Source organism: Trachurus japonicus, chromosome 11, assembly GCF_045865225.1.
Source record: "Trachurus japonicus isolate A0001 chromosome 11, Traja_1.0".
Lineage (NCBI taxonomy): Eukaryota > Metazoa > Chordata > Actinopteri > Carangiformes > Carangidae > Trachurus > Trachurus japonicus.
In genome coordinates this window covers 26,538,359-26,565,050 of record NC_140917.1, presented here as the reverse complement: position 1 = coordinate 26,565,050, position 26,692 = coordinate 26,538,359, and the positions used below count along the sequence as shown (strand labels likewise).

The 26,692-nt window shown below is 41.3% G+C and overlaps 1 protein-coding gene across 2 annotated transcripts in view; it reads right to left on the bottom strand.

The window, feature by feature from the left end:
• Nucleotides 1–4,470: 4,470 nt before the first annotated feature.
• The window catches only part of vps50 (VPS50 EARP/GARPII complex subunit), a 113,329-nt gene continuing 91,107 nt past the window's right edge, over nt 4,471–26,692 (bottom strand). For both annotated transcript variants that reach the window (XM_085792050.1, XM_085792051.1), the window contains 6 exons: nt 18,773–18,921; nt 14,774–14,870; nt 14,054–14,212; nt 11,191–11,312; nt 7,048–7,237; nt 4,471–6,044 (listed from right to left, as the gene is read on the bottom strand). In XM_085792050.1, the coding sequence (XP_085648176.1) occupies nt 5,925–6,044; nt 7,048–7,237; nt 11,191–11,312; nt 14,054–14,212; nt 14,774–14,870; nt 18,773–18,921 (837 nt within the window). In that variant the 3' untranslated portion in view covers nt 4,471–5,924. The remainder of the gene's footprint in view (nt 6,045–7,047; nt 7,238–11,190; nt 11,313–14,053; nt 14,213–14,773; nt 14,871–18,772; nt 18,922–26,692) is intronic.

Genomic DNA, 26,692 nt, shown 5'->3' with positions numbered 1-26,692 from the left:
GTTACAGACGAGACGACGTATGATTTTAACCGTAAAAACAACATTAAATCATGACTGAATTATTTAATATGTATTTATCTCGTAAGTGACCATGGTATAAGCGGGATAATGCCCTTCGAGGTGTCCGATTATCAGAGATTAATGGACTTCGCGGAAGCAACCGTCCTCCGCTTCGCGTCGGACGGTTCACGCCTCCGCGTCGTCCATTAATTTCTGATAATGGACACCTCGTCGGGCATTATCCCTTACATATAGGCTGAACAGCTCACCACATATAAGTTAGGGTTAGGAGTTAACACTAGAACCGCCAACATTCCATGTACTCCTAGAACCGCCAAGAGGTCATTTTGACCTCCATTGATTCTAATGCAAAAATGGTAAATGGACTGCATTTATATAGCCATATATATTATATATGCAGCCAGACACACAACTCAAAACACTTTGTAGTAATGCTTCACATTCATATACATACACATACTTTACAAAAAATAACAATAGTCGTTGCTAGGCAACCAATATAGACGACTCTTTATTTTTCTATTTTTCGAACAGTGTGTGTACATAAAAATTTTCAAAATTGTTACAAATTTCTGAATTCATGTCCATTTCTCATGAGAGCAAGGGACTGTCATTGTTATGTTCAATGTTTATGAGTAATGTTCATTTGTTATCTGTTTGACACCTGTTTTAAAGGGATAGTTCACCCTAGAATGATATTTCGCTCATTATCTACTCACCCTCATGTTGACTAAGGGCTGGAAGAAGTTTCAGATTCCTCCGTGGCTTCTCTGAGTTACAGGGAGTCTCGGCATAGCAGTGCATGTCCATATAACGGTTGCAAAGGGACACCAGAGCTCTTCGTAAAAAAACACACACAAAAAAACATCCAAATACCTCCATGATGCTCGTATGTAATGTCCGTCTTGTGCTGAAGCCCCAAATTGCGTAATTGTCCCGAAAAAAATTAAATAAGTCTATATTTTAAGCTTGTTTGTAGCGGAAGCTTCTCGAAGCTCCTCTTCCTGGTCCGTCCAAATCTCGCGTGATTTGCGCCGGCGTCAGCATGCGTCAGTGCGGTTACTGCGAATCACGCGAGATTTGGACGGACCAGGAAGAGGAGCTTCGAGAAGCTTCCGCTACAAACAAGCTTAAAATATAGACTTATTTAATTTTTTTTGGGACAATTACGCAATTTGGGGCTTCAGCACAAGACGGACATTACATACGAGCAGCATGGAGGTATTTGGATGTTTTTTTGTGTGTGTTTTTTTACGAAGAGCTCCGGTGTCCCTTTGCAACCGTTATATGGACATGCACTGCTATGCCGAGACCCCCTGTAACTCAGAGAAGCCACGGAGGAATCTGAAACTTCTTCCAGCCCTTAGTCAACATGAGGGTGAGTAGATAATGAGCGAAATATCATTCTAGGGTGAACTATCCCTTTAACTGTTTGACAACTTTCTAATATCTGAACTTGTGTTGTGTTGTGGGATGAGGTCAAAATGACTAACTAACTAAATAACTAACTATCTATCTAACTAACTAACTGACAAACTGAGTGACTAAATGGACATTCTTTAGCCCAGATTGCAATGATTGGAAAATCAGTTTTATAATTTTTTATATACACATACTGTTCGAAAAATAGAAAAATAAAGAGTCGTCTATATTGGTTGCCTAGCAACGACTATTGTTAGTTTTGGTGTGTGTATATGAATGTGAAGAATTACCATAAAGTGTTTTGAACTGTGTGTCTGGCTGGCTATATAATGTATATGGCTACATAAATGCAGTACATTTACCATTTTTGCATTAGAATGAATGGAGGTCAAAATGACCTCTTGGCGGTTCTAGGTAAAATCACTATTTTTTTCGTTCTCTTTTATACTAGAATCGTGAAAACGCATAAGATGATGTAGAACACACTTTTAGGAAAAGTCACCGAGGGAGACATAGGGTTTTTACGCAAACAGAGTTACGTGCATTTTAAGAAGCGAGAGAGGTCAAAATGACCTCACGGCGGTTCTAGTGTTAAACTCTCACCAGTTATAAATACTGTAGTGCATAAACCTTTGAACTAGAGATGGCAGTAAAACTGACTAAGAAGCATCATATATGTGGATTTCAGGGATGTGGATATACTTCATTTTGGGGCTTGAGGATTGCGGATGAAGTACATCATCCTGTCTGCAGCCAACATTTCTAGGAGGCTCATTTTGAGAGCCTCTACTCCCAGGTGCTCCCCCTGGGAGAAGTTTCAGAGTCCTCCGTGGCTTCTCTGAGTCACAGGGAGTCTCGGCGTAGCAGTGCATGTCCATATAACAGGGTCCGTCCAGGAAGAGGAGCTTCCGCTACAAACAAGCTTGAAATATAGACTTATTTAATTTTTTTCGGAACAATTCCGCATTTCGGGACTTCAATACAAGACGGACATTACATACGAGCAGCATGGAGGTATTTGGATGTTTTTTGGTGTGTCTTTTTGTTACGAAGAAAAGTGGTATCCATTTGCAATTGCTACGCCGAGACCCCCTGTAACTCAGAGAAGGCACGGATAACTCTGAAACTTCTCCCAGCCCTTAGTCGACATGAGGGTGAGTAGATAATGAGTGAAATTTGAATTTTGGGTTAACTATCCCTTTAAAAGTACATTTATATACAGCTAGTTTGAAACAGCAAATTGCATTTCATGCAATCGTTAATGTAAACACTGTGATATACTGGCGACTTGTCCAGGATGTACCCCGCCTACACCCAAGGTCAGCTGTGATTGGCTGCCGTGGGTCTGCAGTACATGCGCCACACTTGACCTGTTTTGTTAGTTTTGTTGGACCTGATGTGTCAGAAAGGGTTATCACGTACATTTTTTTTTTGTAAATGGAGTTTGAAACCCTTATGAAATTCTCAGCATACCTCCCACTTTCAAAAGGACTAATCAGCCAAACTATCTGGGAAATGACTGTGGAGAGAGCATGGATGTGGGCTGACTGAGATTAATGGAACAGACAGAAACATTAAGTTCTCCTTCAGGAAATCATTTTTAGACAAAAAAAAAAAAGTCCAATCAACTCCGATAATTTGTCCAATTTCACAGTGGTGAGTTCAGGACATTTTTAGTCAGTATCAAAGCTCAAGGTTTCAGAGACTTCAAAGACCCCCAGTACCACTGCCCCCACCCCCACAATCAAATTGTCTTATCTATCATCAAGCAAAGTCCACAGTATTAATAGTCTCTGCCAGTAATTGTTCTCAGTTAAATATGTATGAAGAGACATGAATGAATGAAGGTTGTGTGGTGGGGGAACAGAGGCTGTGGAGGTCATTGATTGTGATTTCTATGGACTTGGCTCATGAAATCTGAGCACAGGTCCTTTATTTGAAAAGGTAACTAGGCGGGACATCATGGGCACCTGAACGTGTCCACGGTGGGAACGTTGGTTGATTAAAATAACACCACTGGTGTCTCTCATTTCAAACACACTGACATTAAAGGGATAATTCACCCAAAGTTCAAATTGCACTCATTATCTACTCACCCTCATGTCGACCAACTGCTGGGAGAAGTTTCAGAGTCCTCCGTGGCTTCTCTGAGTTACAGGGGGTCTCAGCATAGCAGTGCATGTCCATATAACGGTTGCAAATGGATACCAACTGTCTTCTTAACAAAAAGACACACCAAAAAACATCCAAATACCTCCATGCTGCTCGTATGTAATGTCCGTCTTGTATTGAAGCCCCAAAATGCGAAATTGTCCCGAAAAAAATTAAATGAGTCTATATTTCAAGCTTGTTTGTAGCGGAAGCTCCTCTTCCTGGTCCGTCCAAATCTCGCAAGAAGTGCACCGGCGTCAGTGTGATTACTGACGACAGACATTACATACGAGCAGCATGGAGGTATTTGGATGTTTTTTAGTGTGTCTTTTTGTTACAAAGAAAAGTGGTATCCATTTGTAACCGTTATATGGACATGCACTGCTACGCCAAGACCCCCTGTAACTCAGAGAAGGCACGGAGGACTCTGAAACTTCTCCCAGCCCTTAGTCCAGATGAGGGTGAGTAGATAATGAGTGAAATTTGAATTTTGGGTGAACTATCCGTTTAAATAACAAGAAAACAACTAGTTTGAACTAAAACAGTGAGTTATCAAAGTTATAATTACTGTAGTCCTTTACATTGATTTTGTCTGTTGAACCTGATCAGTGGGCTCCTCTAAACAGGGAGGCTGAGGGCTTGTTGCCACACAGGAAGCCGCATTAATTAGTCTGACAGCGTCCTGCTCCTGGCTGGGTAAAGCATCATTAGGATGGATCGTGGCGCTGCTGAAAGGTAACACTCATATATTCTGGAGAACAGCAAATGACAGACTCTGCTAATCCTGTGGGATACAGGTTTGATATCAATTATAGATTATACAGGTTAATCAGGACACCACAAGGATAAAGTGTGGAAGAACAACAAACACATGCACATCGTTAGTGTGTTTATTATGTTAGAATCATCTTGTTTCCACCTACAACTCCTAACACTGATTACTGATTATAGTGCACTTGACCCTTAATGTAATTTTGACAAATGTTTAAATATTTTGTATTTGCTTCGGTTGCTTGATAAGTTATAAGATACTGAGGTGATAAATGACAGCACACTTCCAGCAGTTATCATATAAAAACGTGACACAAAGCGAGAAATAAATACAGACATTGTTCAAAACATTCACATTTACAGTATTCGTTGTGGAATAGTTGCACACAAAAATGGATATGATGCTGTACCAGAAAACTGTTACTTCATTTTTTCTTTTTCTTTTTTCCCTTGACATTAATGGATCCATCCTGTCAGCAGGTCTGGTCGTGTTAAAATGAGGGAGGGGGGAGGGGACAAAAGTGGTGGTCATGGGAATTCACATCATCAATGCCAAAAAAAGCAACAAAATGAATGAGAAAATGTCACTGCTCAGCAAGAAGGCCGGAGACTTTCAAAAACTCACCTCAGGACAATAAAATCATTTCCTCCTCAGATGTGACAGATGGCAAACAAACAAATGCAGCTGGTGCAGATACAATCTAACTATATTACCGCTAGCTACAGCAATTTATATTATTTTCAGAATCATCATTATATTAGATTTATGTCATTCATGGACAAAACAAACAAAGCAAAGAAACAGAGCATCCAATCAGGCACAACAAACACCCTGGAGTGAACTAATATACAGCAAATACACGGGCTGGAATATCTTCATATGATGAAAGATTAAAGTGACCAATAAGCCTGATTTACTGCACTGCTTCTCCAACAGGGAACACATTCAGTACAGTAGAGGGGAGAACCGATCAAATGTTCTCATGGACATATTTACCACAAAGCTCAACGACATTACACCACTTTCAGATTCAGCGACTCATAAATATCCACTTCTCATTTTCTTTTATCTCAGTGTAGGAGATGAGTCTCCTTATCTGGACAACAAAGTCAAACTCTGCTTCCTGATCACAGTGACGTGATCGACGGGCGCAGGCAAACTTCAGAAGCAGCGTGTTTGTTGAGAGCATGTGTGATGGGTAACTGAGTAACTGCGGCATGCTTGGGTGGGAAACAGACTTTTAATATTTTATGTCCACCATTGCCTCATGAGGTGCATTCAACAAGAGGCAGCTTGTGTGTTTTTGACCAGACGATGACTACAGATTAACAGGAAGCTAGGCATGTTTACAGTTGCTCTGCTGCTGAGTGTGTACAGTACCGCGCAGCTCGTTGAACACACCTCTACATGGTCCTAAACAGAAAACAGAAGACATTCGACACTGAGCTCCACGGTGGGATGTCCTCTGTTGGAGTGTCCATCTCTGGGTGTGTCATGTGTGTGTGTGGGAGGGGGGGGGGGTCGTTTGATACGTTCAGGGTCTGGTCCGTGCATCAGTCTATCTCTTGGGTCTGTCAATGTCATCGATGGCTGCCAGCAGTTTCTGACGAGCCTTCTTGTTTATATGTGAGCCCAGGCAAACGTTGACCAGGTTGGCTAGCTGCTTCATGGAGTACTCCTACAAGAAAAAAAAAACACAAGAGGTCAGAGAGAAAAGAGAGAGACTCTCGGCATGAGACTGAAGCGACCTACAGTAAAGGAGAATTCCGGTCATTTTTGACCCCTAAATCGTTGTCCTGATGGTCACCCAGTGTTGGGGGAACAAAAAACGCAACTAAAATTGATGCAGGCAAACCGGAGTTACACCATGGCTACCCGGCGCTAGGGATAACGACAATGCTAACCTATGGGGGCAATTCTTTCAACCACAACAAACACTCAAACACAAACAAATATCTATGGTACATGACTGGAATCCTTAGAGACACCACTGAGCTCATATAGTGTACAGTATAAACAGTATAAACTTTGTGTTTTTGCATGTTATCACTCACCTCAGACAGCCGAACTCTGGAACATCCTGGAAAGACATTACTATCCGAATGCAGAGCGCCTGCTCTCCCCGCCACAGAAACAAACACTTTTTCCTTGTTGTGATGATTTCTTTACAAAGATAAACGGTCGGAGATATTTTGGACATTACCACTGCACTGCTCCACCGTTTATTTTTGTAAAGAAATCATCACAACAAGGAAAAAGTGTTTGTTTCTGTGGCGGGGAGAGCAGGCGCTCTGCGTTGGCTTAGTAATGTCTTTCCAGGATGTTTCAGAGTTCAGCTGTCTGAGGTGAGTGGCTACATGCAAAACCACAAAGTTTATACTGTTTATACTGTACACTATATGAGTTCAGTGGTGTGTCATAAGGATTCCAGTCATGTACCATAGATATTTGATTGTTTTTTGAGTGTTTGTTGTGGTTGAAAAATTGCCCCCATAGCTTACCGTTGTCGCTATCCCTAGCGCCGGGTAGCCATGGTGTAACTCCGGTTTGCCTGCATCAATTTTAGTCGCGTTTTTTGCTCCCGCGAACACTGGGTGACCATCAGGACAATGATTTAGGGGTCAAAAATGACCGGAATTCTCCTTTAATCCTCCATCCTCCAGCCTGTTCCATCATCTCACCCTGTGGTTTTTGATGAACTGCTCCATATCGTTCTCCGTCAGGTAATAGGCCTTGATGTAGGTCTCCACAAACTCTTTATCGGGGATGGGGCGCAGGTCGGTCAGCTTCTCCAGCTTCATGAGGAACTGTTGGAAGTCTAGCTGCATCAGGGCTCGGCCCTCATTGCTGCATTTCTTCACGTTAGCGTAGCTGCAGAAGAACACAGGGGGGAAAAAAAGAAAGGTGTTTAGTATTGCCCTGAAGTGACCAATCCCTGCATGGCAAGTCCATCACAGGTGTCGCTCACATTAGTGTGATGTTTGTGAATTTTTCACACTGCACTGCTTCTACACTACTCCTCTATTGCTCTGACTCAATTCAGAGCCAGATCTCACCACTCGCTGCATCATCCATCTCTACTGAGCTGCTCCATCTCCAAACTTGGACTGGTTGTGAACGCAGCGCATGACCTCACTGCCTGCCTATTCTGAGTGCAATGTCAAAATGTCTGACGCGCATTTTACCGTTCAGCTCACAAGACTAATTTCATTCAATTTAATTTAACTGAGCAACAATCTTCAATTTAGTAATGTGATGTTAAATTAATTACAGGAATTACTCTCAGGAATCATCCTTCATCCCCTGCATATGAATGAAAGAAAGTTGTGTTAAGCAGTTTAAATTCTTGTCCTCATAACACCCCCTGCCCCACCCTCTACCACCGTGGTTTTTATGCATCTAAAACAGCATGCATGGTGTGTTTGGACTCAAGTCACTGTTTATTAAAGTTTTAATCTAAAAATTGGCATCAGCAATGTAAATAGAGGATTATTGGAAGCTATTACAGTTTAACGAGTGTAAAATGTTTCTATCAAATGAAACAGAAAGGCATGAGGATGCACTTCCTCAATAATTAAATCAGGATGCTGTAACTTTCATTTAAGTGTGTAATGTAGCACAGACGGTTAGATCTGGATTGACTTGTGTTTTTTTTATCCTGTCGTGCTTGATTTATGCAAAACATCTTGTTAGTGTTACATGCTATTTATATTGTACGTGTGCAAGAGTGTGACCATGGTAACAGACTTCTACCACAGAGGTGGTTTTGTTTAAGCATCTGTGGACTGACTTTAAAGTTGGGCGTGCTGGGACTCATGGGTGCTGAGGACTCATGTCATGAAGTAGCAGGTGAGAACGTCAACACATTGTCAGGTGTAGCAGGTGCTGTGATCCCAGCACAACACTGTCTCTAGTTCTATTTCCTTTTTGTTGTTTGGTCAATATTTGGACAATCATGCCATGTCTGTGACGATTAGTGGTGTCCACTGCTATTTTGCTTGTTTGTTTTCTTGATATTATTATATGTTTCATCATCTTTATTTTTTTGAAATAAGAGTATAATATTGGTGTTGATAGTAAGCCAATGCAACTATAACAACAGAGAAGGGCAGGTACTTATGGTGACTATGTGTACACTATGTAAATATGTGCAACAGTGGCAGACGGCAGAAGTCTGCAGCTGGTTGCTCAAATTCTCTGAGCATCACGGTCATAATGAGCCATTTGTTTGCTGGAAAGGGTTCAAAAGTTCTCTTCTGCAATGTGAGGAAAAGTAGTTAGTGTGTGTGTGTGTTTGGGGGGTTAAACATGTTCTGGTTTCCCAGAGGGGGGGGTGAGGCCAAACCCTTCACCTGTGGCTGTGTTTAATGTCCAGTGTCCTCTCCTCTTCTTAAAAACACTCACTGAACCACTTGATGAGGGTTTGTTTTTAACCAAAACCACTTTCTGTGCCTGCTGTGACGACCTCACAGACACTTTCGCTGCAACCTGGTGATGACTGTGGCGTCAGCAGCGGCCAATTACCTGTTCCCAACAATAAAAAGTGTGTAACCTCATGGAAACCGTCAGCTTCTCTTCTCGTCACCATCCAGACAGTTTGACTGTGCCAACTGTCTGATCAGAGGTGGCTTTGTCACATCTTCCATCTAAAAAGCGTCTTCACACGTACACTCAACACAGAGATTCTCAGTGAAGAGACAAGAGATTCAGTCGGCCTTGCGTTGACTATTACAGCCCATATTTCTCGCTTAAAAGGAAGAAAGTGGTGAAACACATTAAGAGGGATGTGTGGAGGCTGGCACAGAGCAGGAATTTATTGTGGTTTTCTTGAGTGATAACTCCAAAGGAACCTGGCAACGTAATCTCCAGGTTTCTTACGTATTTGTAGGTAATTTCCTGTTCTTCACAGTGGTAGACGACATGCTTTGGAAAGATTTTTCTTATTTTTTTTCTAAATTTATGATGTGCAGATGTTCAAACTGCAGGATAAACACAGACAAAAATGAATAAAGATGTAAAAGGTAGAACTTTTCTTCCCCCCTAAGTTTTCCCATGGGTGACTGTAGGCATCCCCGTGAAGACGCAGCAGATGAGCATGGTGGGCCTCTACTCCCTCGGATGCAGTAACTCAGGCGTGTTGTTTGGTATTTGTACATGACATAAGCTTAGGAAGGCTATTTATGACTCTGCCCAGACAGTGAGGGAACCTTTCATAACAAGACAGGAGGCTTAAATTTTCACACTCCCCATGGTTTTAACAAATAACACCAGTACTCAACAGGTCTGCACTGCCTCTGGCTCAGTTACATCACTGTTTAGAGAAACTCATAAAACAGTTTGAGCAGTCTTTCCTCCGTCCTGCGTGGCATAGTCCTGTTTCAACTTACAAAGCTGCATATGTATCCCAAGATAATATTTAATACACAACACCTGACAGCAGATTTTCCGTTTTTTTTAAAATAGGCTATCGATAATCACTGCATTCAATGCTTTAAAGAATCTCAGTTTTTTAAACATTTATTATTCATATATAATTATTTATTATTTATGAATGAATATATACATTTATATATAAAGTAGTGCAGCTGTGTGGCAGAAATAGAGCAGAAGTGGCCTCATACCAAAGATGTTTATAGAACGTTTGACCTTCAGAGCTTTTGTTTGGGTAGATGACAACAGTCAGGCTGAAGCTGCGCTATGCACATGTTTTTATAGATATAAAGAGACGGCTGCTCTTGTGTGGAAAGCTTAGTGTTACAGAATCATCTAAGGGCAAACTGCAGCCTGCACTGGTGCTCTGAGGCTTCAAGTGCTCTTAACCTGAACATACTGTACACAATTTACAAACTGTTTAAGTGTCAATTACATTACGACACAAGACCTATAGAAAGATTCACTGCTGCCTTAAACAAGACACAAGGCCACATCAGTTCTAATTCCTATCTAAATGGACAGCTTTGTAAGAGCGGTGAGAGTTTGCTGAGGACACCTCTGTAACCTACTACAGTACAGACAGGAGGTCCAACATCTGGCTGTGAGGTGTTTGGACAACAACCTGGTCCTAAACACCACCAAACCAAAGAAGGTTACTGTGGACATCAGGATGTCAAAGAGAGGGCTCCATTGAATTCCTGAGAATCCACATAATCCAGGACCTAAATGGCTCAGCAGAGGGTTTTTTTCCTCCAGAAACTAAAGCTAAAAACCTAAAGTCTGGTCTGGCATCGTAACTGCTTCTTAACTTCTACAGAAGCAGAGAGTGTCCTTTGCCAGTGCTGCTCAGTGTGCACAACCAAAGGGATCTGTCCTGGGTGGTTAAGGCAGCCCACAGGATTGTGGGAGCTTTGCTCTCAAACTGGCCTACAGTATTAGTATGTGGACTACCTGCAGGGGAAGCCAGGATCCTTTAGTACTGTCAGAACTCACCCAGGAGGTACAGCACTTCAAAGAGCCAGACAAGCAGCCTGAGGGACAACTGTTCCCCAGAGCTGTAGCCTCCATCACCTCACTATTAGAACCACCCCACATGTGTCAGCCATTAGTAATGACTAAAAAATGCAAAACAAATCCTCTGTTTTGCAATGCAATCTTTCTAAAGGCAGTATTTGCATTGGCTGCTGACTGACGCCTTTTATTATCACTGATTATCTATCTATTTATTTATTTGCACAATGACAATAAACTTCCTTATGCCCTTAAGTTGATTGGAAAATACTATACGCATCAATTGTAGTGTAGTTCGACTGAAGATGTAACAATGATAAAAGGCCACTGGGCCTCACACATTCCCCTGATGCTGAGGAGGTGTTTTATGACTTTCTTACCCCTCAACCAGAGTCCTGTTGGCCAGACGGATGCAGTGCTCCCACAGGACGTTGGACACAGGCAGCGGGATGCGCACGTGTCTGGAAACGTCACCCAGCCGCTTGTTAAACTGCTCAAATTCCTGAGAAGATGAAAAAGGAAAGCATGAGCAACTTGAGTATTAGAAAAAGTGGGAGAAATTAACACTGCTTTCTCTTATATATTCAGATCAACTGCTGAAATTTAGATAGAGATAAATGAAGCTTGTTTTATGAAGAGGGGATTTATGTGCAAAGCCCTACACAACTCCAACCACAAAAAGCTCTAAACAGGAAACAGGCCGCAGTAGAACAAATACATCTTTGGTTTCCAACTGGAGGAAATACACAAAATAAAACTCATGAACAACTGTATTTTTTTCCTCTGATTGACTTTCAGCTGCTCTGTGTTCTTGGATGAAGCTCAACAGCAGCTCCCCCCAGCCTTACTTTGTAGAAGCGAGCAGTGTTATAAAACTACCTCATGCTGTGAATTGCACAATCCAATTACTTACAGTCTGTGAAGAATAAACTGCATTAGGGGTTTGAATCAATCTCTTTTGATAAACCCTAAAGAAAAAACATACAGTATGACTCCACGGAGCCACAAGTCAAGCGTTAAAACAAATCATTTGTGCGCTGATGGATACTTACTTTGGTTTGGGAAACAGCCCAGCTACACTCATTTGTTAACTTTTTGACACGCACGCAACCTGTATGTTCGCAGTCAGGTTTGGGGCACCTGTTATACAAATTAGTGGTGACTTGCTGCTCTCTCAGAAACGTTTAATTATGGATGGAATCATACAATTATGATATGTTGTTGAGTGACAGGGATAAATGGCTGCACATAAGGGCTGTTGATGGATGTGTCCCAAAGTGAAGCTCAGGATTTTCCAGCATACATACATGTGCCTGATGACTGTAAATCAAACTGCATGATATTTGATGAAAATGAATTCTGAGGGACACATTTCCATTAATTTTGCGTGTTATTCATTCAGAGGGTTACAGTCTCACAGTAGTTTCCGACTTAAGCATTTTGTCACTGCTGCATTTCCTACACCACTTTATATGCAAATCAATGCCATTGTTGAAAGCAAGTGATCAACCGACATTCATGCATAAAATATTCTCGCATGTGCAGTACAACAAAATGTAGTACACTCCTCAATCAGCGCACATAACACTATCCACATGTACAACGGGCGTCTGACAACTTGGCAGAGGAGGCTATTAGCACTTGATGGGGGGAAAGTACATGCTCTGTGTTATATGCTCCATGTCCGTCCATCAGCTGGACTGTTTTGACACGGTACAGCGTTTAAACCAGCCCGGCGAGTCAGAAATTTTCCCCTCGGGCAATTTAGCTCATGAGCTAAATTAGTTAGGCTTAACTACAGAGCGGCGGCGCTGGAGCCAGACGAGGATCCTCGGCCCATTCAAGAATTCAAAAGGTGAGGCGGAGTTCTTTTAATATAAGCAGACGATGTTTAACTGTAAATTGATGCATGGATATTTATTTCAGTTTATGTCTTCATTTTTTTTTTTAAATTTTTCGCAGGGATTCCATTGACATCTGTGTGTAACGTGGGATTTAATCAACAGATTTCTGAGACCTGCTGATGCAGATGGGGATTTGTCTTGGTTTGGTGCCAGTCTGTTCAGGATTTCACACCACAGCGAGCCCTTCAGACCTCTTTTTCTGAGAAGGCTAATACACTGTGTTCTTTAGTCCCATGCAAAATTTATAATGGAATAAGTAGCCAGCATGCATAAAGACAGACACATTTAGAGGAGAACTACCAGTTCCAAAAATACTTGAGAGACTGGAGAGCTCCAATAACTTTAACGACACTGAAACTTCACGGGAGATCTGTATTCAACACTCGACAGCTCCCATGTCCATTAAATTATTTACCCTGTCCAAAATAATTGATATTTAAGGTCCTTGACTGAGTTTAAGCTCATGAGGGACAACAAGGAAGCAAAGAGTTCCTGACTTTAAGTGGGATAAAGGCTAATAGTTTATGTAAATGACCCAGATGTTGACCCAGATTGTATTTCACAAGGACATCAAAAACTATTTGTGAGGGAAATCCCTAGAAGGTAAAAGCAAATCTTTTACAGCTGCTTTTTTGTGTGTCTTTTGGGTAGTGTGGGTGTTGAACGGCAGAGAGAGAATGAAGTGGACTGTTAAGTATTAGTTTGGCTGAATGAACTCTTCCTGAATGTAAAACACACTAGAAGAGAAAAAAAAGCTATCTAATAGGGATACCAGCCGTCTAAGTATCATCATTTACATTCAGCTGACAAGGAGCCTTTGTGGCATAAATGATGCAACAATCTTAATGGGGAGATGTTTGCATATTATCTCCATGAAACGCGAGGGAAAGCTGTTGCAATGATGTCTCCATCGACGTCTTTGAACTGATGCTTAATGCAGCACAAATACGCTTTAAACACGCAGCACTGTGACTAATTAGTGGTGGCCTGGAAGACTTAAAAAACATGCAGTGTGTGAAGTCAAGACTCTTTACAGCTGCATTCATCAATATTTTTATATTATCAAAGGATTCAATTACTACAAAGAAAGATGTTGTTGAAGAGCGTTTTAGCGCCTTTCAGCTCATTGTTTTGACCTGCAACTTGTTTTGTTTTTCTCTCAGCACCACATTAGATTCATATTAGATAAATATCTTTTTTTTAATTCTATTTGCATCATTTAATATCCATAAATCTCGTATCCAGCTGCTTTTGTGCCTTTTCATCAACAACAAACCTGCAGTGAATCACATCACAGGTTACATCAACAGTCACTGAGGCATTTTGTAGCAAACTTTACCTTCAACAGGACGTCCACGTACACATTGTGCTGTGACATTATCTCCCTAATGTCCCATTTAACTCCGGCCATCAGGAGCAACATTTGTTCGTAGTCGATGGCCTTGGCTGCCACAATCCAATATATTGGCTTCCTCAGTTCACTGGCTGTAGCCACCGTCTGAGAGCAAGAAGGGAAGAATGTATGTGTGTTTGTTATAACAAATGTGTGTTCCTGAGGCAGACATGAACTCAGGGTCTTTGATGTCATCGATGCACAATATAAAATCACAATATCGTTTCCCAGAGTGAAATCGTAGACCGTGACAATCATTTGGTAGTGAGGGGAAAACAGGAGCTTTCTGTCTGTTCACCTGAACCTTTCAATAGACTGAATGAGCAGAATGTGTGGTGGCGACAAACAGACATTTTTCTCCTTTTGTGGATGATGAACAAGACTGAGAGGTGGTGTGCAGTTACACAGTCATCTGTCCTTGGGGAGAAATATGCTCCACAAGAAAATTTAAAGCTGAATGACGGTTACAAATCAAAGAGTGAACCCATCAGGAATGTTATTGTAGGGAGCAGATCAAGAGAAAGACATGGGACGTTGTGTTTTAATTACCGCAGAGTGACTGAAGAATCCAAACTGTAGCTGACAGTGATGTAATTAGTCACACACCAAAACACACACATGTGACTTTGGAGATAATGTGTACGTGTCTGAACGTATATACAATACCTGGGAATAAAACTGTTGCAGGAAAGGCTTCTTGGCTGCAGGCATCATTGTGTCCAGGTGGGACTGGAGGGACTCGAACTGCTCAGCCAGAAACACACTGTGAAAAAAAACAAAACCCAGACACTGCTGATTCATTCACAGTGTTGGCATAATGTGATCTGAAAAATGTACATAACTTAACTCAAGAGTGACAGATCTATTTCCAAGAGCTTTCACGTTGGATTGAATTTTGCTTTGAGTATTTGAAGTGGAGCAAATGATAATTAGAGATTCCAGATCCTCACCAAACATCATTTCAGAAAGAGCTTCAAATATTAAAGCTCAGCCTTTCTTGTCTGTCACCACAGCACTAGACCTGCCACATCCCAGTTAAGCAAACAGGAGGCAAAGTCACCTTTACTGATGCTCACTTGAGTGTTTTTTGTGAATTGCAGATGTTGGATTTGTCATAAAAATGTTCTCCTCACATAATTACTTGTCCGTTTCAATCAGCGAGATCGTTCTCTACCGTTCCAGGAATCTAATTTCTCCCCAGTGATCACTGCAGTTTAATGTAATAAACGATTACTGTAAGTTGAACAGACTTCACAGTTGTCCCACATCCTGTTGAGTTTTCAAGTCTCACCTCACACAGCAAAACATCATTTATGTGCAACAAATCAGACAGCAGGTTTTACATTTAATAGATTTCAGTTATCCCTGAACAACAGTAAGACCAAGCAAAGTAGCGTGGGGAAAAAAATACATGGTAAAAAAAAAAAAAAAAAAAAAAAATCAATCAATGTGGACATACTGTACCATAGCACCCTCGTGAATCCAGCTGACTAAATACGAAACTTTTGACTCGGGCTGATCGATGGCTCTGAAGTGTTACTGTATACAAAATAAATAAAAAATAAAAAAACGGAAGGACCCGGTTCGAACAAACTGAGGCCGGCGATTGAGTTTGACAAGGACGACTGCTGAGGGACAGAGCGGCTCACATCCACCAGTCCCTCATCAACTAAAGCACAGCTGATTGGCTGACAACTCAGCACTTAGTATCTGCTGATGAATAACAACACTTTTGACGTGATGCTCACCATTTACACAGAGGCAGGAGCTCTCTGCAGGACAAACTGTCAAATGCTGACACTCCTTCTAAAATACTACAAACATATATTTTACATTTCTACTACAATTTACTACTTTCTTTTTTTTTCCACATGTATTTCATTTTTTTTGTATATATTTTGGCTTTTCATGCCTTTATTAAATAGTGCAGTCGAGAGACACAGGAAAGTGGGGAGGCAGAGAGGTGGAATGACATGCAGGAGAGGGCTGCCCAATGCAGGATTCGAACAGAGACTGCCTGCAGCCAAGACTTTAGCCTCTACACATGGGGCGCCTGTTTAACCTCCTGTATTTCATTTTTTAATTCAAATTAGAAAACATGTCTATATTTTAAATACTATGTGGGAAAACAACTGATTTAAAAAATGGGACTACAGTAGTAGTTGTTATCAGCACTTTTTTCAGTTCTCTTTTCACTTTCTGACAGAAACATTTTCATCACAAGAAACTCTAAATGATTCTGACCTCTGTGTTCCTGCAGCAGAGCATAACAATAGATACATGAGAACTTACAAATTAAATGAGTATTTTTTCACTTAAAAACTGTAAAATGTGGGTGTTGTATAGCTCACGGGGTAGAGCAAGCGCCCCATGTGCAGAGGCTATAGTCCTTATTGCAGCGGCCCAAGTCCAGTACCACCGGCAGCTCTTTGCTGCTCGTCCTGTCTCTTTACCCCCCCCCCCCCAAAAAAAAAAAAAAAAAATTATAATGATGTTTTCCAAAATTGAATCCTGAGACTTAAGTTTGTTGTAAGTAATTTCCTAAATTATCACTGCATGGCTGATTTATCCAGTAATATCGAGGTTTCAGTGGAAGAGCCAGTTGGATGCAGCACAGCAGTCAACACAGGGAGCCTGAACAGAAATCTTTACATTAAAAGGCAAGAATTAATATTCATAAGTGCTGTCTGGTTAACACTGAATCTGAAAGCAATGCATTAAAACTCAGCCAGTGACCCACAAATGAGCCGGTGCATGGTTGTTCTTTTCATAGAGCAGAGAAAATCACATTAAGGTGAGCTGGAACAGCTTGTGTTTACCTCGGCGACGTGGTGGAGTGTGGAGAGAAAAAACACTTCCTGCAGTTCACACTTATCTGATCACGCTTGTGTAAATACGACACCTGAACAACAGCTAGAGGGGCAAACAACGACGAAAAGGCCGCTCGACTCTTATCTTTGATTTTAGCTCAGGGCTCCCTGATGCTTCATTGGTTTGGACAAAACACTGAGCAGCTCTTCTTTGTTTCAAGAGAGCGCTTATTTATTTAACCTTTATTTATCCAAGAAAAAGATCCACTGAGATGAACAATCTCTTTCCCAAGGAGGATGTCCTGGCCAAGATGAGCAGCAGTGGGCCGCACCAATACAAACAATTTAACAGTTGCTGAAGATGTCAAAGGTTCTCACACTACGGCCTGTCCTGCCCCGCCCCCAAAAGAAACCAACTCTCCTCCTTCCTTCATAAAACTTTATACCCAAAGAAATATCTTCATCTCTCCACTTAAACTCCTTTACTTTCATAATCCTTCGGGGCTTGCTGCCTGCCTTCGATACGTGAAAAACTTTGTGTAACAGAGCGTAAAAACCTGTTCAGCATTTCTGCAGCGTCGCCGTCTGGGCCCCTGCTTTACAGACTCTCATTATAAAGCTGTTGTACACTACAGGCCTCTCAGGGTCCAATAGTTTTGTCAGCGCTGATGATAGTTTGACCTAATTATGTGTGAGGGTGCTTATGTGTAGTGTGTGGATGGAGCAGATGAAGCAGAGACAGAGGAATGACTGTAGAAACACAACAGAGGTGGGAGGCAGAGGGGGAGAACATAAATCACTGAGAGTGACTGTGAGCTGGGAATTGTTTAGGGGTGAAATAAGTTTCTCCGTCTCTCTTTGCTATTTCAACAATCTTCTTTCTTTTTAAGCGGACAAGCTTTAATGATATAAATGCTGAAAACACGAGCACACGGCACACACTGCTGGTAGTGTTTGACAGGCCTGTCTAACATTATCTGATGAAATGATGAACACCTAGATGTAGATGTCAGGCAGTGAGTGAGGACAGGACTCTTCAGCTTGATCTGACAGAAAGCTTTGATGAACTTACATCAGTGCATGGCTGCAGATCCCGGGGGGGACGGGGGGGACATGCCCCCCCCAATAAAAATACCCCAAATTATTCTAAATTGAACAAATTCACATCCTTCACATTTTAGATTCTCATCTAAAAAGAAGTGATTGAGATGGTGGGACATAATTTTTGACAAATATTTCTGACTGCACATCCCATCTCTGGTCTCCTCCACTACGATGCAAATTAATATGTAGTTTCTTACACAGACGCTGATGACATCAGCAGGCTTTAAAAAAGACGACCCCCTCAATCTTAGGGCTTCATATTTTGATATTCATCCATATCAATTAATTATGTATAAAGTAGTCCCGTACACTGGGAGAAAAGGAAGATGGTGAGAAGAATTAGGGATCTGGAATCTGGGGTCGGAGGGAGGCGAGAGATAAGAACATGAGTAGATATTACATGTCTGAGACCCATAAAATTATAATTTACTAATATAACAGCAGTGATACGGCTGTTGGCTGTTTAGGACAAATAAACAAGAAAGGTAAGAACAATAAATGATTCCCTGTGCAGTACTTTTTGAATGATATGGTGAGCCTCTAAGTTGTGATTTATGGCGGCATGTTAAGAGCTGCATACGGGCAAAAAAAAAAAAAAAATCACTTTTGTGCCCCCCCAACCTTGACATCAGGATCTGCACCCCTGCATCAGTGGCTGGAAAACAGACGTGACGACATAAAACAAGCTACTGGAGGAGTAGAGACCAGCACTGGAGGTTGGAATTCAAGTGCTGATGTGGTCATTACTTACAGAGACTCGGTAGCCACGACCCTCTGAGCCAGACCGTACAGAGTCCCACTGTTAGTGAGGACCACCAGCTGGCTGAGGTGGGGGCTGGGCACTTTCTCCTTCCTGTCCTCTCCTGGACCGTGGACTCCTGCGTTCTCCGCTGCGGCCTCCTGAGGAGCACACAGGTGGACGGGAAAGTTAGCTTAGTACGTCAAAGCAAACACTGCTGTACGTTGTATATTTGCCTTATATATAAAGGAAGAGAGTTCTATAACACCTGCAGGGACTGGACTGGATAAAACGCTGAGGAATGGCTTTAATGATGTGAAAACTAGCAGTGTTAACAGTGAAGCTCTGACGCTCTGCTGAAGCAGTGTCCTCGGCTTTATTTCAGAGTTAACTTGAGAAAACAAACCTCTCACTTGTGTTATGAAGACAAAATGTAGATGTATGCTGATAGGTAAGCATAATCTGAAATTCAATCAGCCTTGTGGAACTCAGCTCCATCCAAAGCACACACACACACACACACACGCACACACACAACACTTAAAAATTCTGCTGACCAAACACTGCTCAACTGCCAGCATTTATCTTCCGTCTGATATATTCCACTACACCTCTCCATCCAGCAAACCCTTTATCCCTTCATTTGAAAAACAATTGAAACAGAAAAAGAGAGGTTTTCAACTCAAATCCTTCCCATCAATCACAGTAATCTGTATCTGCATATAAAGCCGCTGAGATCCCATACAGTCGTCCAGATCACAGTGGTTTCTATGGAGCATGTTTTGGATGGTATGATGTATCACACTGGCATGTGGGGCTTTGCACTCTGCAGCCACAAAGCCCCCTGAAGCAGCATCTGGCAGATCAATAGCAATCACGCAGGTAATGAACGAATAGGCACTATTAATGCTGCACCATTTCATCCACTTACATACCCTACTCCTGTGCAATCTGGGTCTAATACTGTGCAGGAGCACCATTACTCCAGACCTGCACCAAAGCAGCAACAATGTTTAAGGATAAAACACTGAAAAAAATACATATCCTTGAAATAATGATTTAAAAAAATGTGACGTTAAAACCTGTAAAACATCAAAGCCTGTGCGATAACAGAGCCACATGTCACAGGTTTATCATCACACAAAACTAGAAAGAAAGTTAATTTGTGTTAAGATGAAACTGTGTTGTAAAACAGGCAGTGAACAGTTTCAAGAGGACGACATTTCACATTCCTCCAGCAGCCATCTATTCACTAAAATAAGATAAGTGTACAAAAAATGCCCAGTATGCAACTCCTCGCACAATTTATGGTTCGGACCTGCTAGAACGATAATACAGTCTCCTGCTCTGCAACCTCCCTCAAACCTCTGACTTATCTCTGCATTCGATCAAACCTTCAGTGTCGCAGAAACTATTATGAATCTGAAATGAAATTCTATCACATTCAGAAGATTAATGCTTGAATTATATTACTTTTACAGTGGAGGAAATCTAACGGCTTCTCTATGGATGGCGCAATACATCTCTCCCAAGAGCAACTCTGGGCAAATATACACGCTGTTACTATTTAAAAGACACGTGAATAAAACAAATGAATTAAGTAAAGGATTTATTAATGAATAAGTAACTTGTAACACTTCATTAGTGTTAACGATACTTCTTACATCGTTAAACTATGTTTAATGTTTGATTATAAATGTTGAAATATGATTTGCAGGTTTTGTCCACCGCAGACTTTCTCTCCTTTGGCAGGAGGCTGCAGAGCGTTGACAGCAGATCCTCTCGTCTACACCGGAGCGCCCACACCTTGGCCTGTAAACAGCTGAACCAGCTGAAAGTGGAGTTCCTCTAAACTCAGGGCAAAGAGAGAGCAGCTGTGGCTCCAGACTACAGATGTACTGTGTTGTTTAATCAGCTTATTATTTTACAGAACTGCACTGCACTTACTGTAATTTGTTTGTGTGTGTGTGTGTGTTTTATTTTTTTAAGATTCACAAATGCTGCTCAGGTTTTCAAATCTGCATGAGCCCGCAGTGGTAGGTGATGTGTGTACTGAGTCAAATCCCCTCTCTGTCTCAATGACAATAACATCACAAAGTCTGAAACCATCAAGTTTGTTATTAAGGTTCTCATGTTATAAATTAAATAAAAACATTGCATGCTGGAAACAAAATGTGCTTTTTGTTCTGAAAAGAAAAGAAAAGAAAAAACCTCTCAAATAAGATTAAAAGATTAGTGGTGAATTTATTATTTCCTGGAATTCACAACATTTTCCTTCGGTGAACCTCATGTTATTTTATTCTTATTTGTTAACATCTTAAATACATCAGAACAACATTTCACATCTTCACTGAGAAAAACTGGAACTAATAAAATGGGGACAGTCATCAACATCTCTAACAGCACATAAACATGAGGAACGTGCGGTGGTGATGGAGTTGGTCCAGAGAGGCCATTAGTAACCTCTTCTAACAGCGATAACACCAATGATTTAAATCTGGAACATGAGACTGATGGACATTTGTTTGGGTGACATGCCGGAGCATCAGAGACCTGCACACGTGGCAGATTAAGTTTAGCACTTATATTATAAGGTTGTTTGGTAAAAAAGAGTGCAGTCACAACTCATCCTTCCAAGCTGCAAAATAACTCATAACTTTCTGAATTCAGGAACGTCTTTAATAAATGTCTCCAAATTCTTCGTTTAGATCTCCTCCTGCGTAGAAACACTGTGCTCGCTGAGGTTAGAGAAAGTGCACCCAGAAGATTTTCATCTGTAAGCTGGCCGCTAAATGCACCTGCACATGGAGAGTTTTGATGTTTGTGTGGATAAGGTCACATTGAATGTGCTGAATTTGAACAAGTTACACTAAGGGAAAAGCCATCTAGGTATGAGAGATGCATTTTATGAAAACACATTCCCTAGTCCCAGAGGTCCCCTCCTGTGTGGCCGCTGCTCCTTTTGCATTTCTCGTTGGTCTTTTCTCCGTCTGTTGTTACGTGGCATTATACTAACTTCTATCATTGAGATGCATTTGTGAAAGTCACCCTGGTGCTTGTTCTCTGAATGAATCAAATCAGTTCAGCTTCAGCTGCATTAGTTTGACATCGCAGCAACGTCTGGTTGGGTCTATTTTTACTCACTCCACAGGAGGCTTGACCTTTCATTGACTGTGGCCCTGCAGCATAAACACTTAATGCAAAAAGAAGCAAAAGACAGTTTCTGGAAGACTGTCTGGAGAAAAGATGCGTTTCCTTTTTAACTGCAAGTAACTGCAGGGTTCTTCAGGTAGAATAAACGGCCGCACTGAAAAACTAGGTCTTACAAAATAAAAACAACCCAAACCTTCAGGATGTTATGTGCACAGACAATTTTAGACGTGCTCCAAGCTGTGGCAGCTTGAAACAACCTCAACAGTTTTACCTCTTCTGTTCCTGGTGTTCTGTGTCGGCCCTGAGCGCCACCTTCACGCTCACTCGTTTATTAGATGCTTCATTACAATGACAAACATTATTTGATGGAATATCATTATCATAATCCCTCACTGTGGTTGCCCTTTAGTGCTCTTTAATATTGAAGTGATTTTTGGGGATAAACATGCAAATCATTTTTAATACTTCGAAAGATGTCTGGCATTTTAATATAATGATACTAATACTGACATACAATTTAAACGCTTCTGCCTGTTTATCTGCAAATAACTGGAAAGGCTCAGAGCTTATTTCTTCCAATAAATGATCCCCTACAAATTAGATTAAGACTCTGACTCCAGCACAGTGGTGTGGCCACATACATGCAACAATACGCAGTTGCTGCAGGTTTATCATTTAAATAGCTAACAATAATTAATGCAAGGTTCTAAAAGCAGCTTTGCATATCAAGATATCAGCTCTTCGGTCATCATTAGGGATCAAGTGTATCAGCTCAAGTGTAAATTGTAAATTTGTTACGTGATGTCCTCAAAGATAAGACTGCTAAAACAATTAGGATTTCACTTTTATGATGATACTCCATCACGATGACAAATGACTGAAGCGAGATGAAAGTAAACTAACTCCATGTGTCGGGGCCGTTGCCAAGTGCGTGCAGAAGAATGCCATACTGGACAAATTCAGCATCAGAGACAGATTTTTCAAAGTCATACAAGGGGCTGAAAAGCGGGGGATGAAGCAGACTTTTCCATATAGCGTGACTTATAGTGAAGAGGTCATACTTGATTTGATTTACATCCTGCAGCTGCTGAAGATATTTAGGAGGAGTTTAAACCCGAGCAGCAGTTTCTCTGCTGTCCCACTGAGACAAATAGTCAAATTGCTTTTCCATAATGGAATATTTATATAGACAATACTGACTTATCATTATTGGTCATGGGTGATGTTTAGTGGCTATAGTATGAAGTGTAGTAGTGTTAATATATAAACCACATACAATCTAATTCACTAAAAATATTCAAGCTAAAACAATGGGTTGATCCATTAATTAGTAAATTGAAATAATAATCAACTGTCATTTTTCAAGCAAAGACAGTGGATAAAAATCCCAAACCTTCTCTGGTATCACCTCCTCACTCAGACAGAATCATTTGCTGCTTTTCTGAACTTCTTTTTATTCTAGTAAACTAATATTTTTTGGAGTTTTAGAGTTTTGGTTGAGAAGATGAAACATTTGAAGGTGTCACCTTGGATGCTGCAAAGTTGTGAAGGACATTTGTCACAGTTTTTTGACATTTCAGACTCTTAATTTAAGACTGATACGTAGCGGTTTCGGTCAGTAACTATTAAATCCATTAAAGAGACAATTAATCGTGAATAGTTTACTCTTCACAATGAGAGAAAGGAAAAAGCGAGGAAAAGAAATCAAAGTTCTGACAAAATGCAAAATTAACGCAAATCCGGTTTTAGCGGCGGTGAGACGCTGCACTGGGTTTATTATGACAAGGATATGAATTATTTCCTCTGTGAAGAAATACATCATGTGCATCCAAGCATGATAAAACAGTTCTACTATAAACCGCTCTCAAATTGCATTTGCGAGAGCAGCCTCAGTGTCAGAGCACACACTGTTCCCCCGGCAGATATTCACAAATCACATTTCTGAGGAAATTTTACCAACAGCCAGAGGCAGCTGCCTTTTTACACAACTGACAGGTAGTTTGGCGCGTTACGTAATGACATTCATCGCAGTGTATCAACTTAAATCATGATCAACCTGCAACACTGACAAACAGCCCGGGGTGCTGACTGGGATCTGCAAAATAAAACCCTTAAGAAGAGCTAGAAGTCATGAAAAATAATAAGAAACATATGGAAAGTGTATTATACGAGTTGCTAAGATACTGTGAGCATTTCTCTACATCACTGAACCGAAGAGGCACAATCGTGTCACATCAGTCAAGAGTGAAATAAGCAGGACTTTTTCTGACCCTGCAGCCAGACTGAGCCATGAGGGGAGAAGGGCCTCGCCTCGGTAAGAGAGGTGACAAAAACTTAATGGTCACCCTGGCTGATGGGAGAAACTCCCAGGAGCCCCAGGAAGCTCCAGCTGCAACGGAGCCTAAATCCACTGCACACGCACAAGATCAACTGCCACAAAAAAGTACATTTCAAGCCCTTCAGGTAGTAAACAAGGTTGCACTGCAGGGCACAGTTTGTTCAACAGCAGAGGAGGAACAGAAACAGTCTGCTGATAAAGGATCCTGAACCAAGTACTGGGAAGAACAAGCTGAGGGATCCACTGGAGTCAGTCTGCTATATGGGAGTGGTGCTTGAAAAAATATCCATCAGTCATACAACTCCCCATTCACAACCAGATGCTGTGTTTTTAACCTGGAAAGTCCTGTTACTATTAATGGACAGTGTGTGGATGATGTATTCTGACTGTCACTTTGTGATCAGTTTAAAGCCAAATGAACAGTGTAATAGTAAAGTCTATCTATCTATCTATCTATCTATCTATCTATCTATCTATCTATCTATCTATCTATCTATCTATCTATCTATCTATCTATCTATCTATCTATCTATCTATCTATCTATACTAAAATGTGATGTCAACCGACTGCCTTCCACTGATTGGCCAGAGCGCTGTCACCAGAAGAGTCGCGAGTGCGATGTCCGACAGAGATTATACAACAAGTAGTTCCGACCAAGCAATCTGATTGGTCAATAAGACATTTAGAACGTGCTCAAATCAGCATTACAGCACGGCTGACTTATCACTGAAAATATTACTTCGCCATGTCATGTGTTGTTTACACATCTCCATGGCAACATGGACTTTTCCCCCTTTTATTTTGAAAAACGTAATTTATTACTCGTGAAAATAAATCACAAACTACATTGACCTCCTGTAGGTTGTTCCTGTCAGCTGCCAAAGTCACATTTATAGAACAATTATGTTATTTTATTTTTTGTTACAGTAATATATTGTAAACTTCCCCGTTACAGCAGAGAGGATTGTCTCCCTCCCATGTGTGTAACGCATAGACTGTAAAAAGAATGGACCGCGTCCGTGACGTCACCCATTGGTTTTGGGGAGTCGTTTTTGTGACTCCAACATGGCGGCCTGAACAGCGCCATGTTGGATTGGCCGGCCGAGAACCCGCCCACTGGCCTCGAAGCAGCTGTCCACGGAGCTGCTCGGACCTGTCACTCAACGTTTCCGCGCCCTGATTGGCCAGAATTTTAACCTAATAACAGTAAAACTATAGAGTTAAAAAAAAAATTCACCCCCCTCAGAGTGTGTGCGGGGGTAGAAACTATCGATTGAGACGAAAAAACGTTCTGACACCAGGCTTTTAACATGTTTACTGAGGATGTAAAGTCGGCGATTTTAACATGGGGGTCTATGGGGAATGCTGCTTTCTGACACCAGCCCCCAGAGGAATCCGAGGGGATTGCAGTTTTTTGAACGCGGAAGTGAGCTTCACTTCTCAGACCCACAACTGCCCCCTTGGTGTAACGTTACAAAGTCGGAGAGACACGAGTTGTGATCGCGGTGAATATGTTTTTTTTTTTTTTTAAATATGGCCTGGAGCTGAATATTTCATTGGATAAAACGGAGGTGATTACCTGTATGTTTCTCTCTCTCCCTCTCTCTTGCTTGCGCCTTTTGGGCTTTTAAATAATCTGGAGTAATCGTATGTCTTTCTCTATCAGCTGTGTCGGCGACACGGCGCTATAACTTCATTTACATGCAGAGTTTGCGGTTGTAGAAGCTACATCTGTGAACGGAAAAAAACGGCATCTTTGTCATAACTTGGGCGAGTTTGTGCAGTGTTGATTTAGTTCGGGAAAGTCCGAGACCACGTTAAAACATGAACGTCAGCTCAGAGTTCACTCATCTGGGACTAGAAAATCCTTTCTGTTGCTAGGTCGTTACTAAGGTTCGGACTATTTGCTGTAGAGGTGAACTACGTTCCATTACACATAGGAGTCTACTGACGTGACTGATTGTGTTTCAGTTATTAGTCAGACCCCATTTATGTCCATGGAAACGGGAAGCACACTCGCAAAAAACTTTAAATTTTGAGAGCAAAACGTCCATCAACATGAATATTTATTTAATTATACGCTTTATTATGTTGGTAATTGTTGTATAATCGCAATATTACCCTCGAGGGTGTGCTTTAACGTAATTTGAGGTTAAAGCACACCCTCTCGGGTAATATTGCTTAAATCAAACACGCTAATTTTAAAAACACACCGACAGCAGCGACCACTGATCTATTCCGAGACTGTTGTTATTCTGTCACCTGAGTTAAATGGCTGCGGTGTGGAAAACCGTTGGGAAAACCACGCTGTGGTCCGTAATCAAGGTGCAGACGAGTGAGAAAAAAGAGAGTGAGACAACGCGGACGCAGCCGCAATCGACAATTTGATAACAAATGAAAACATTGATCAGACATCGATATGCTGTATATCAATATTTGT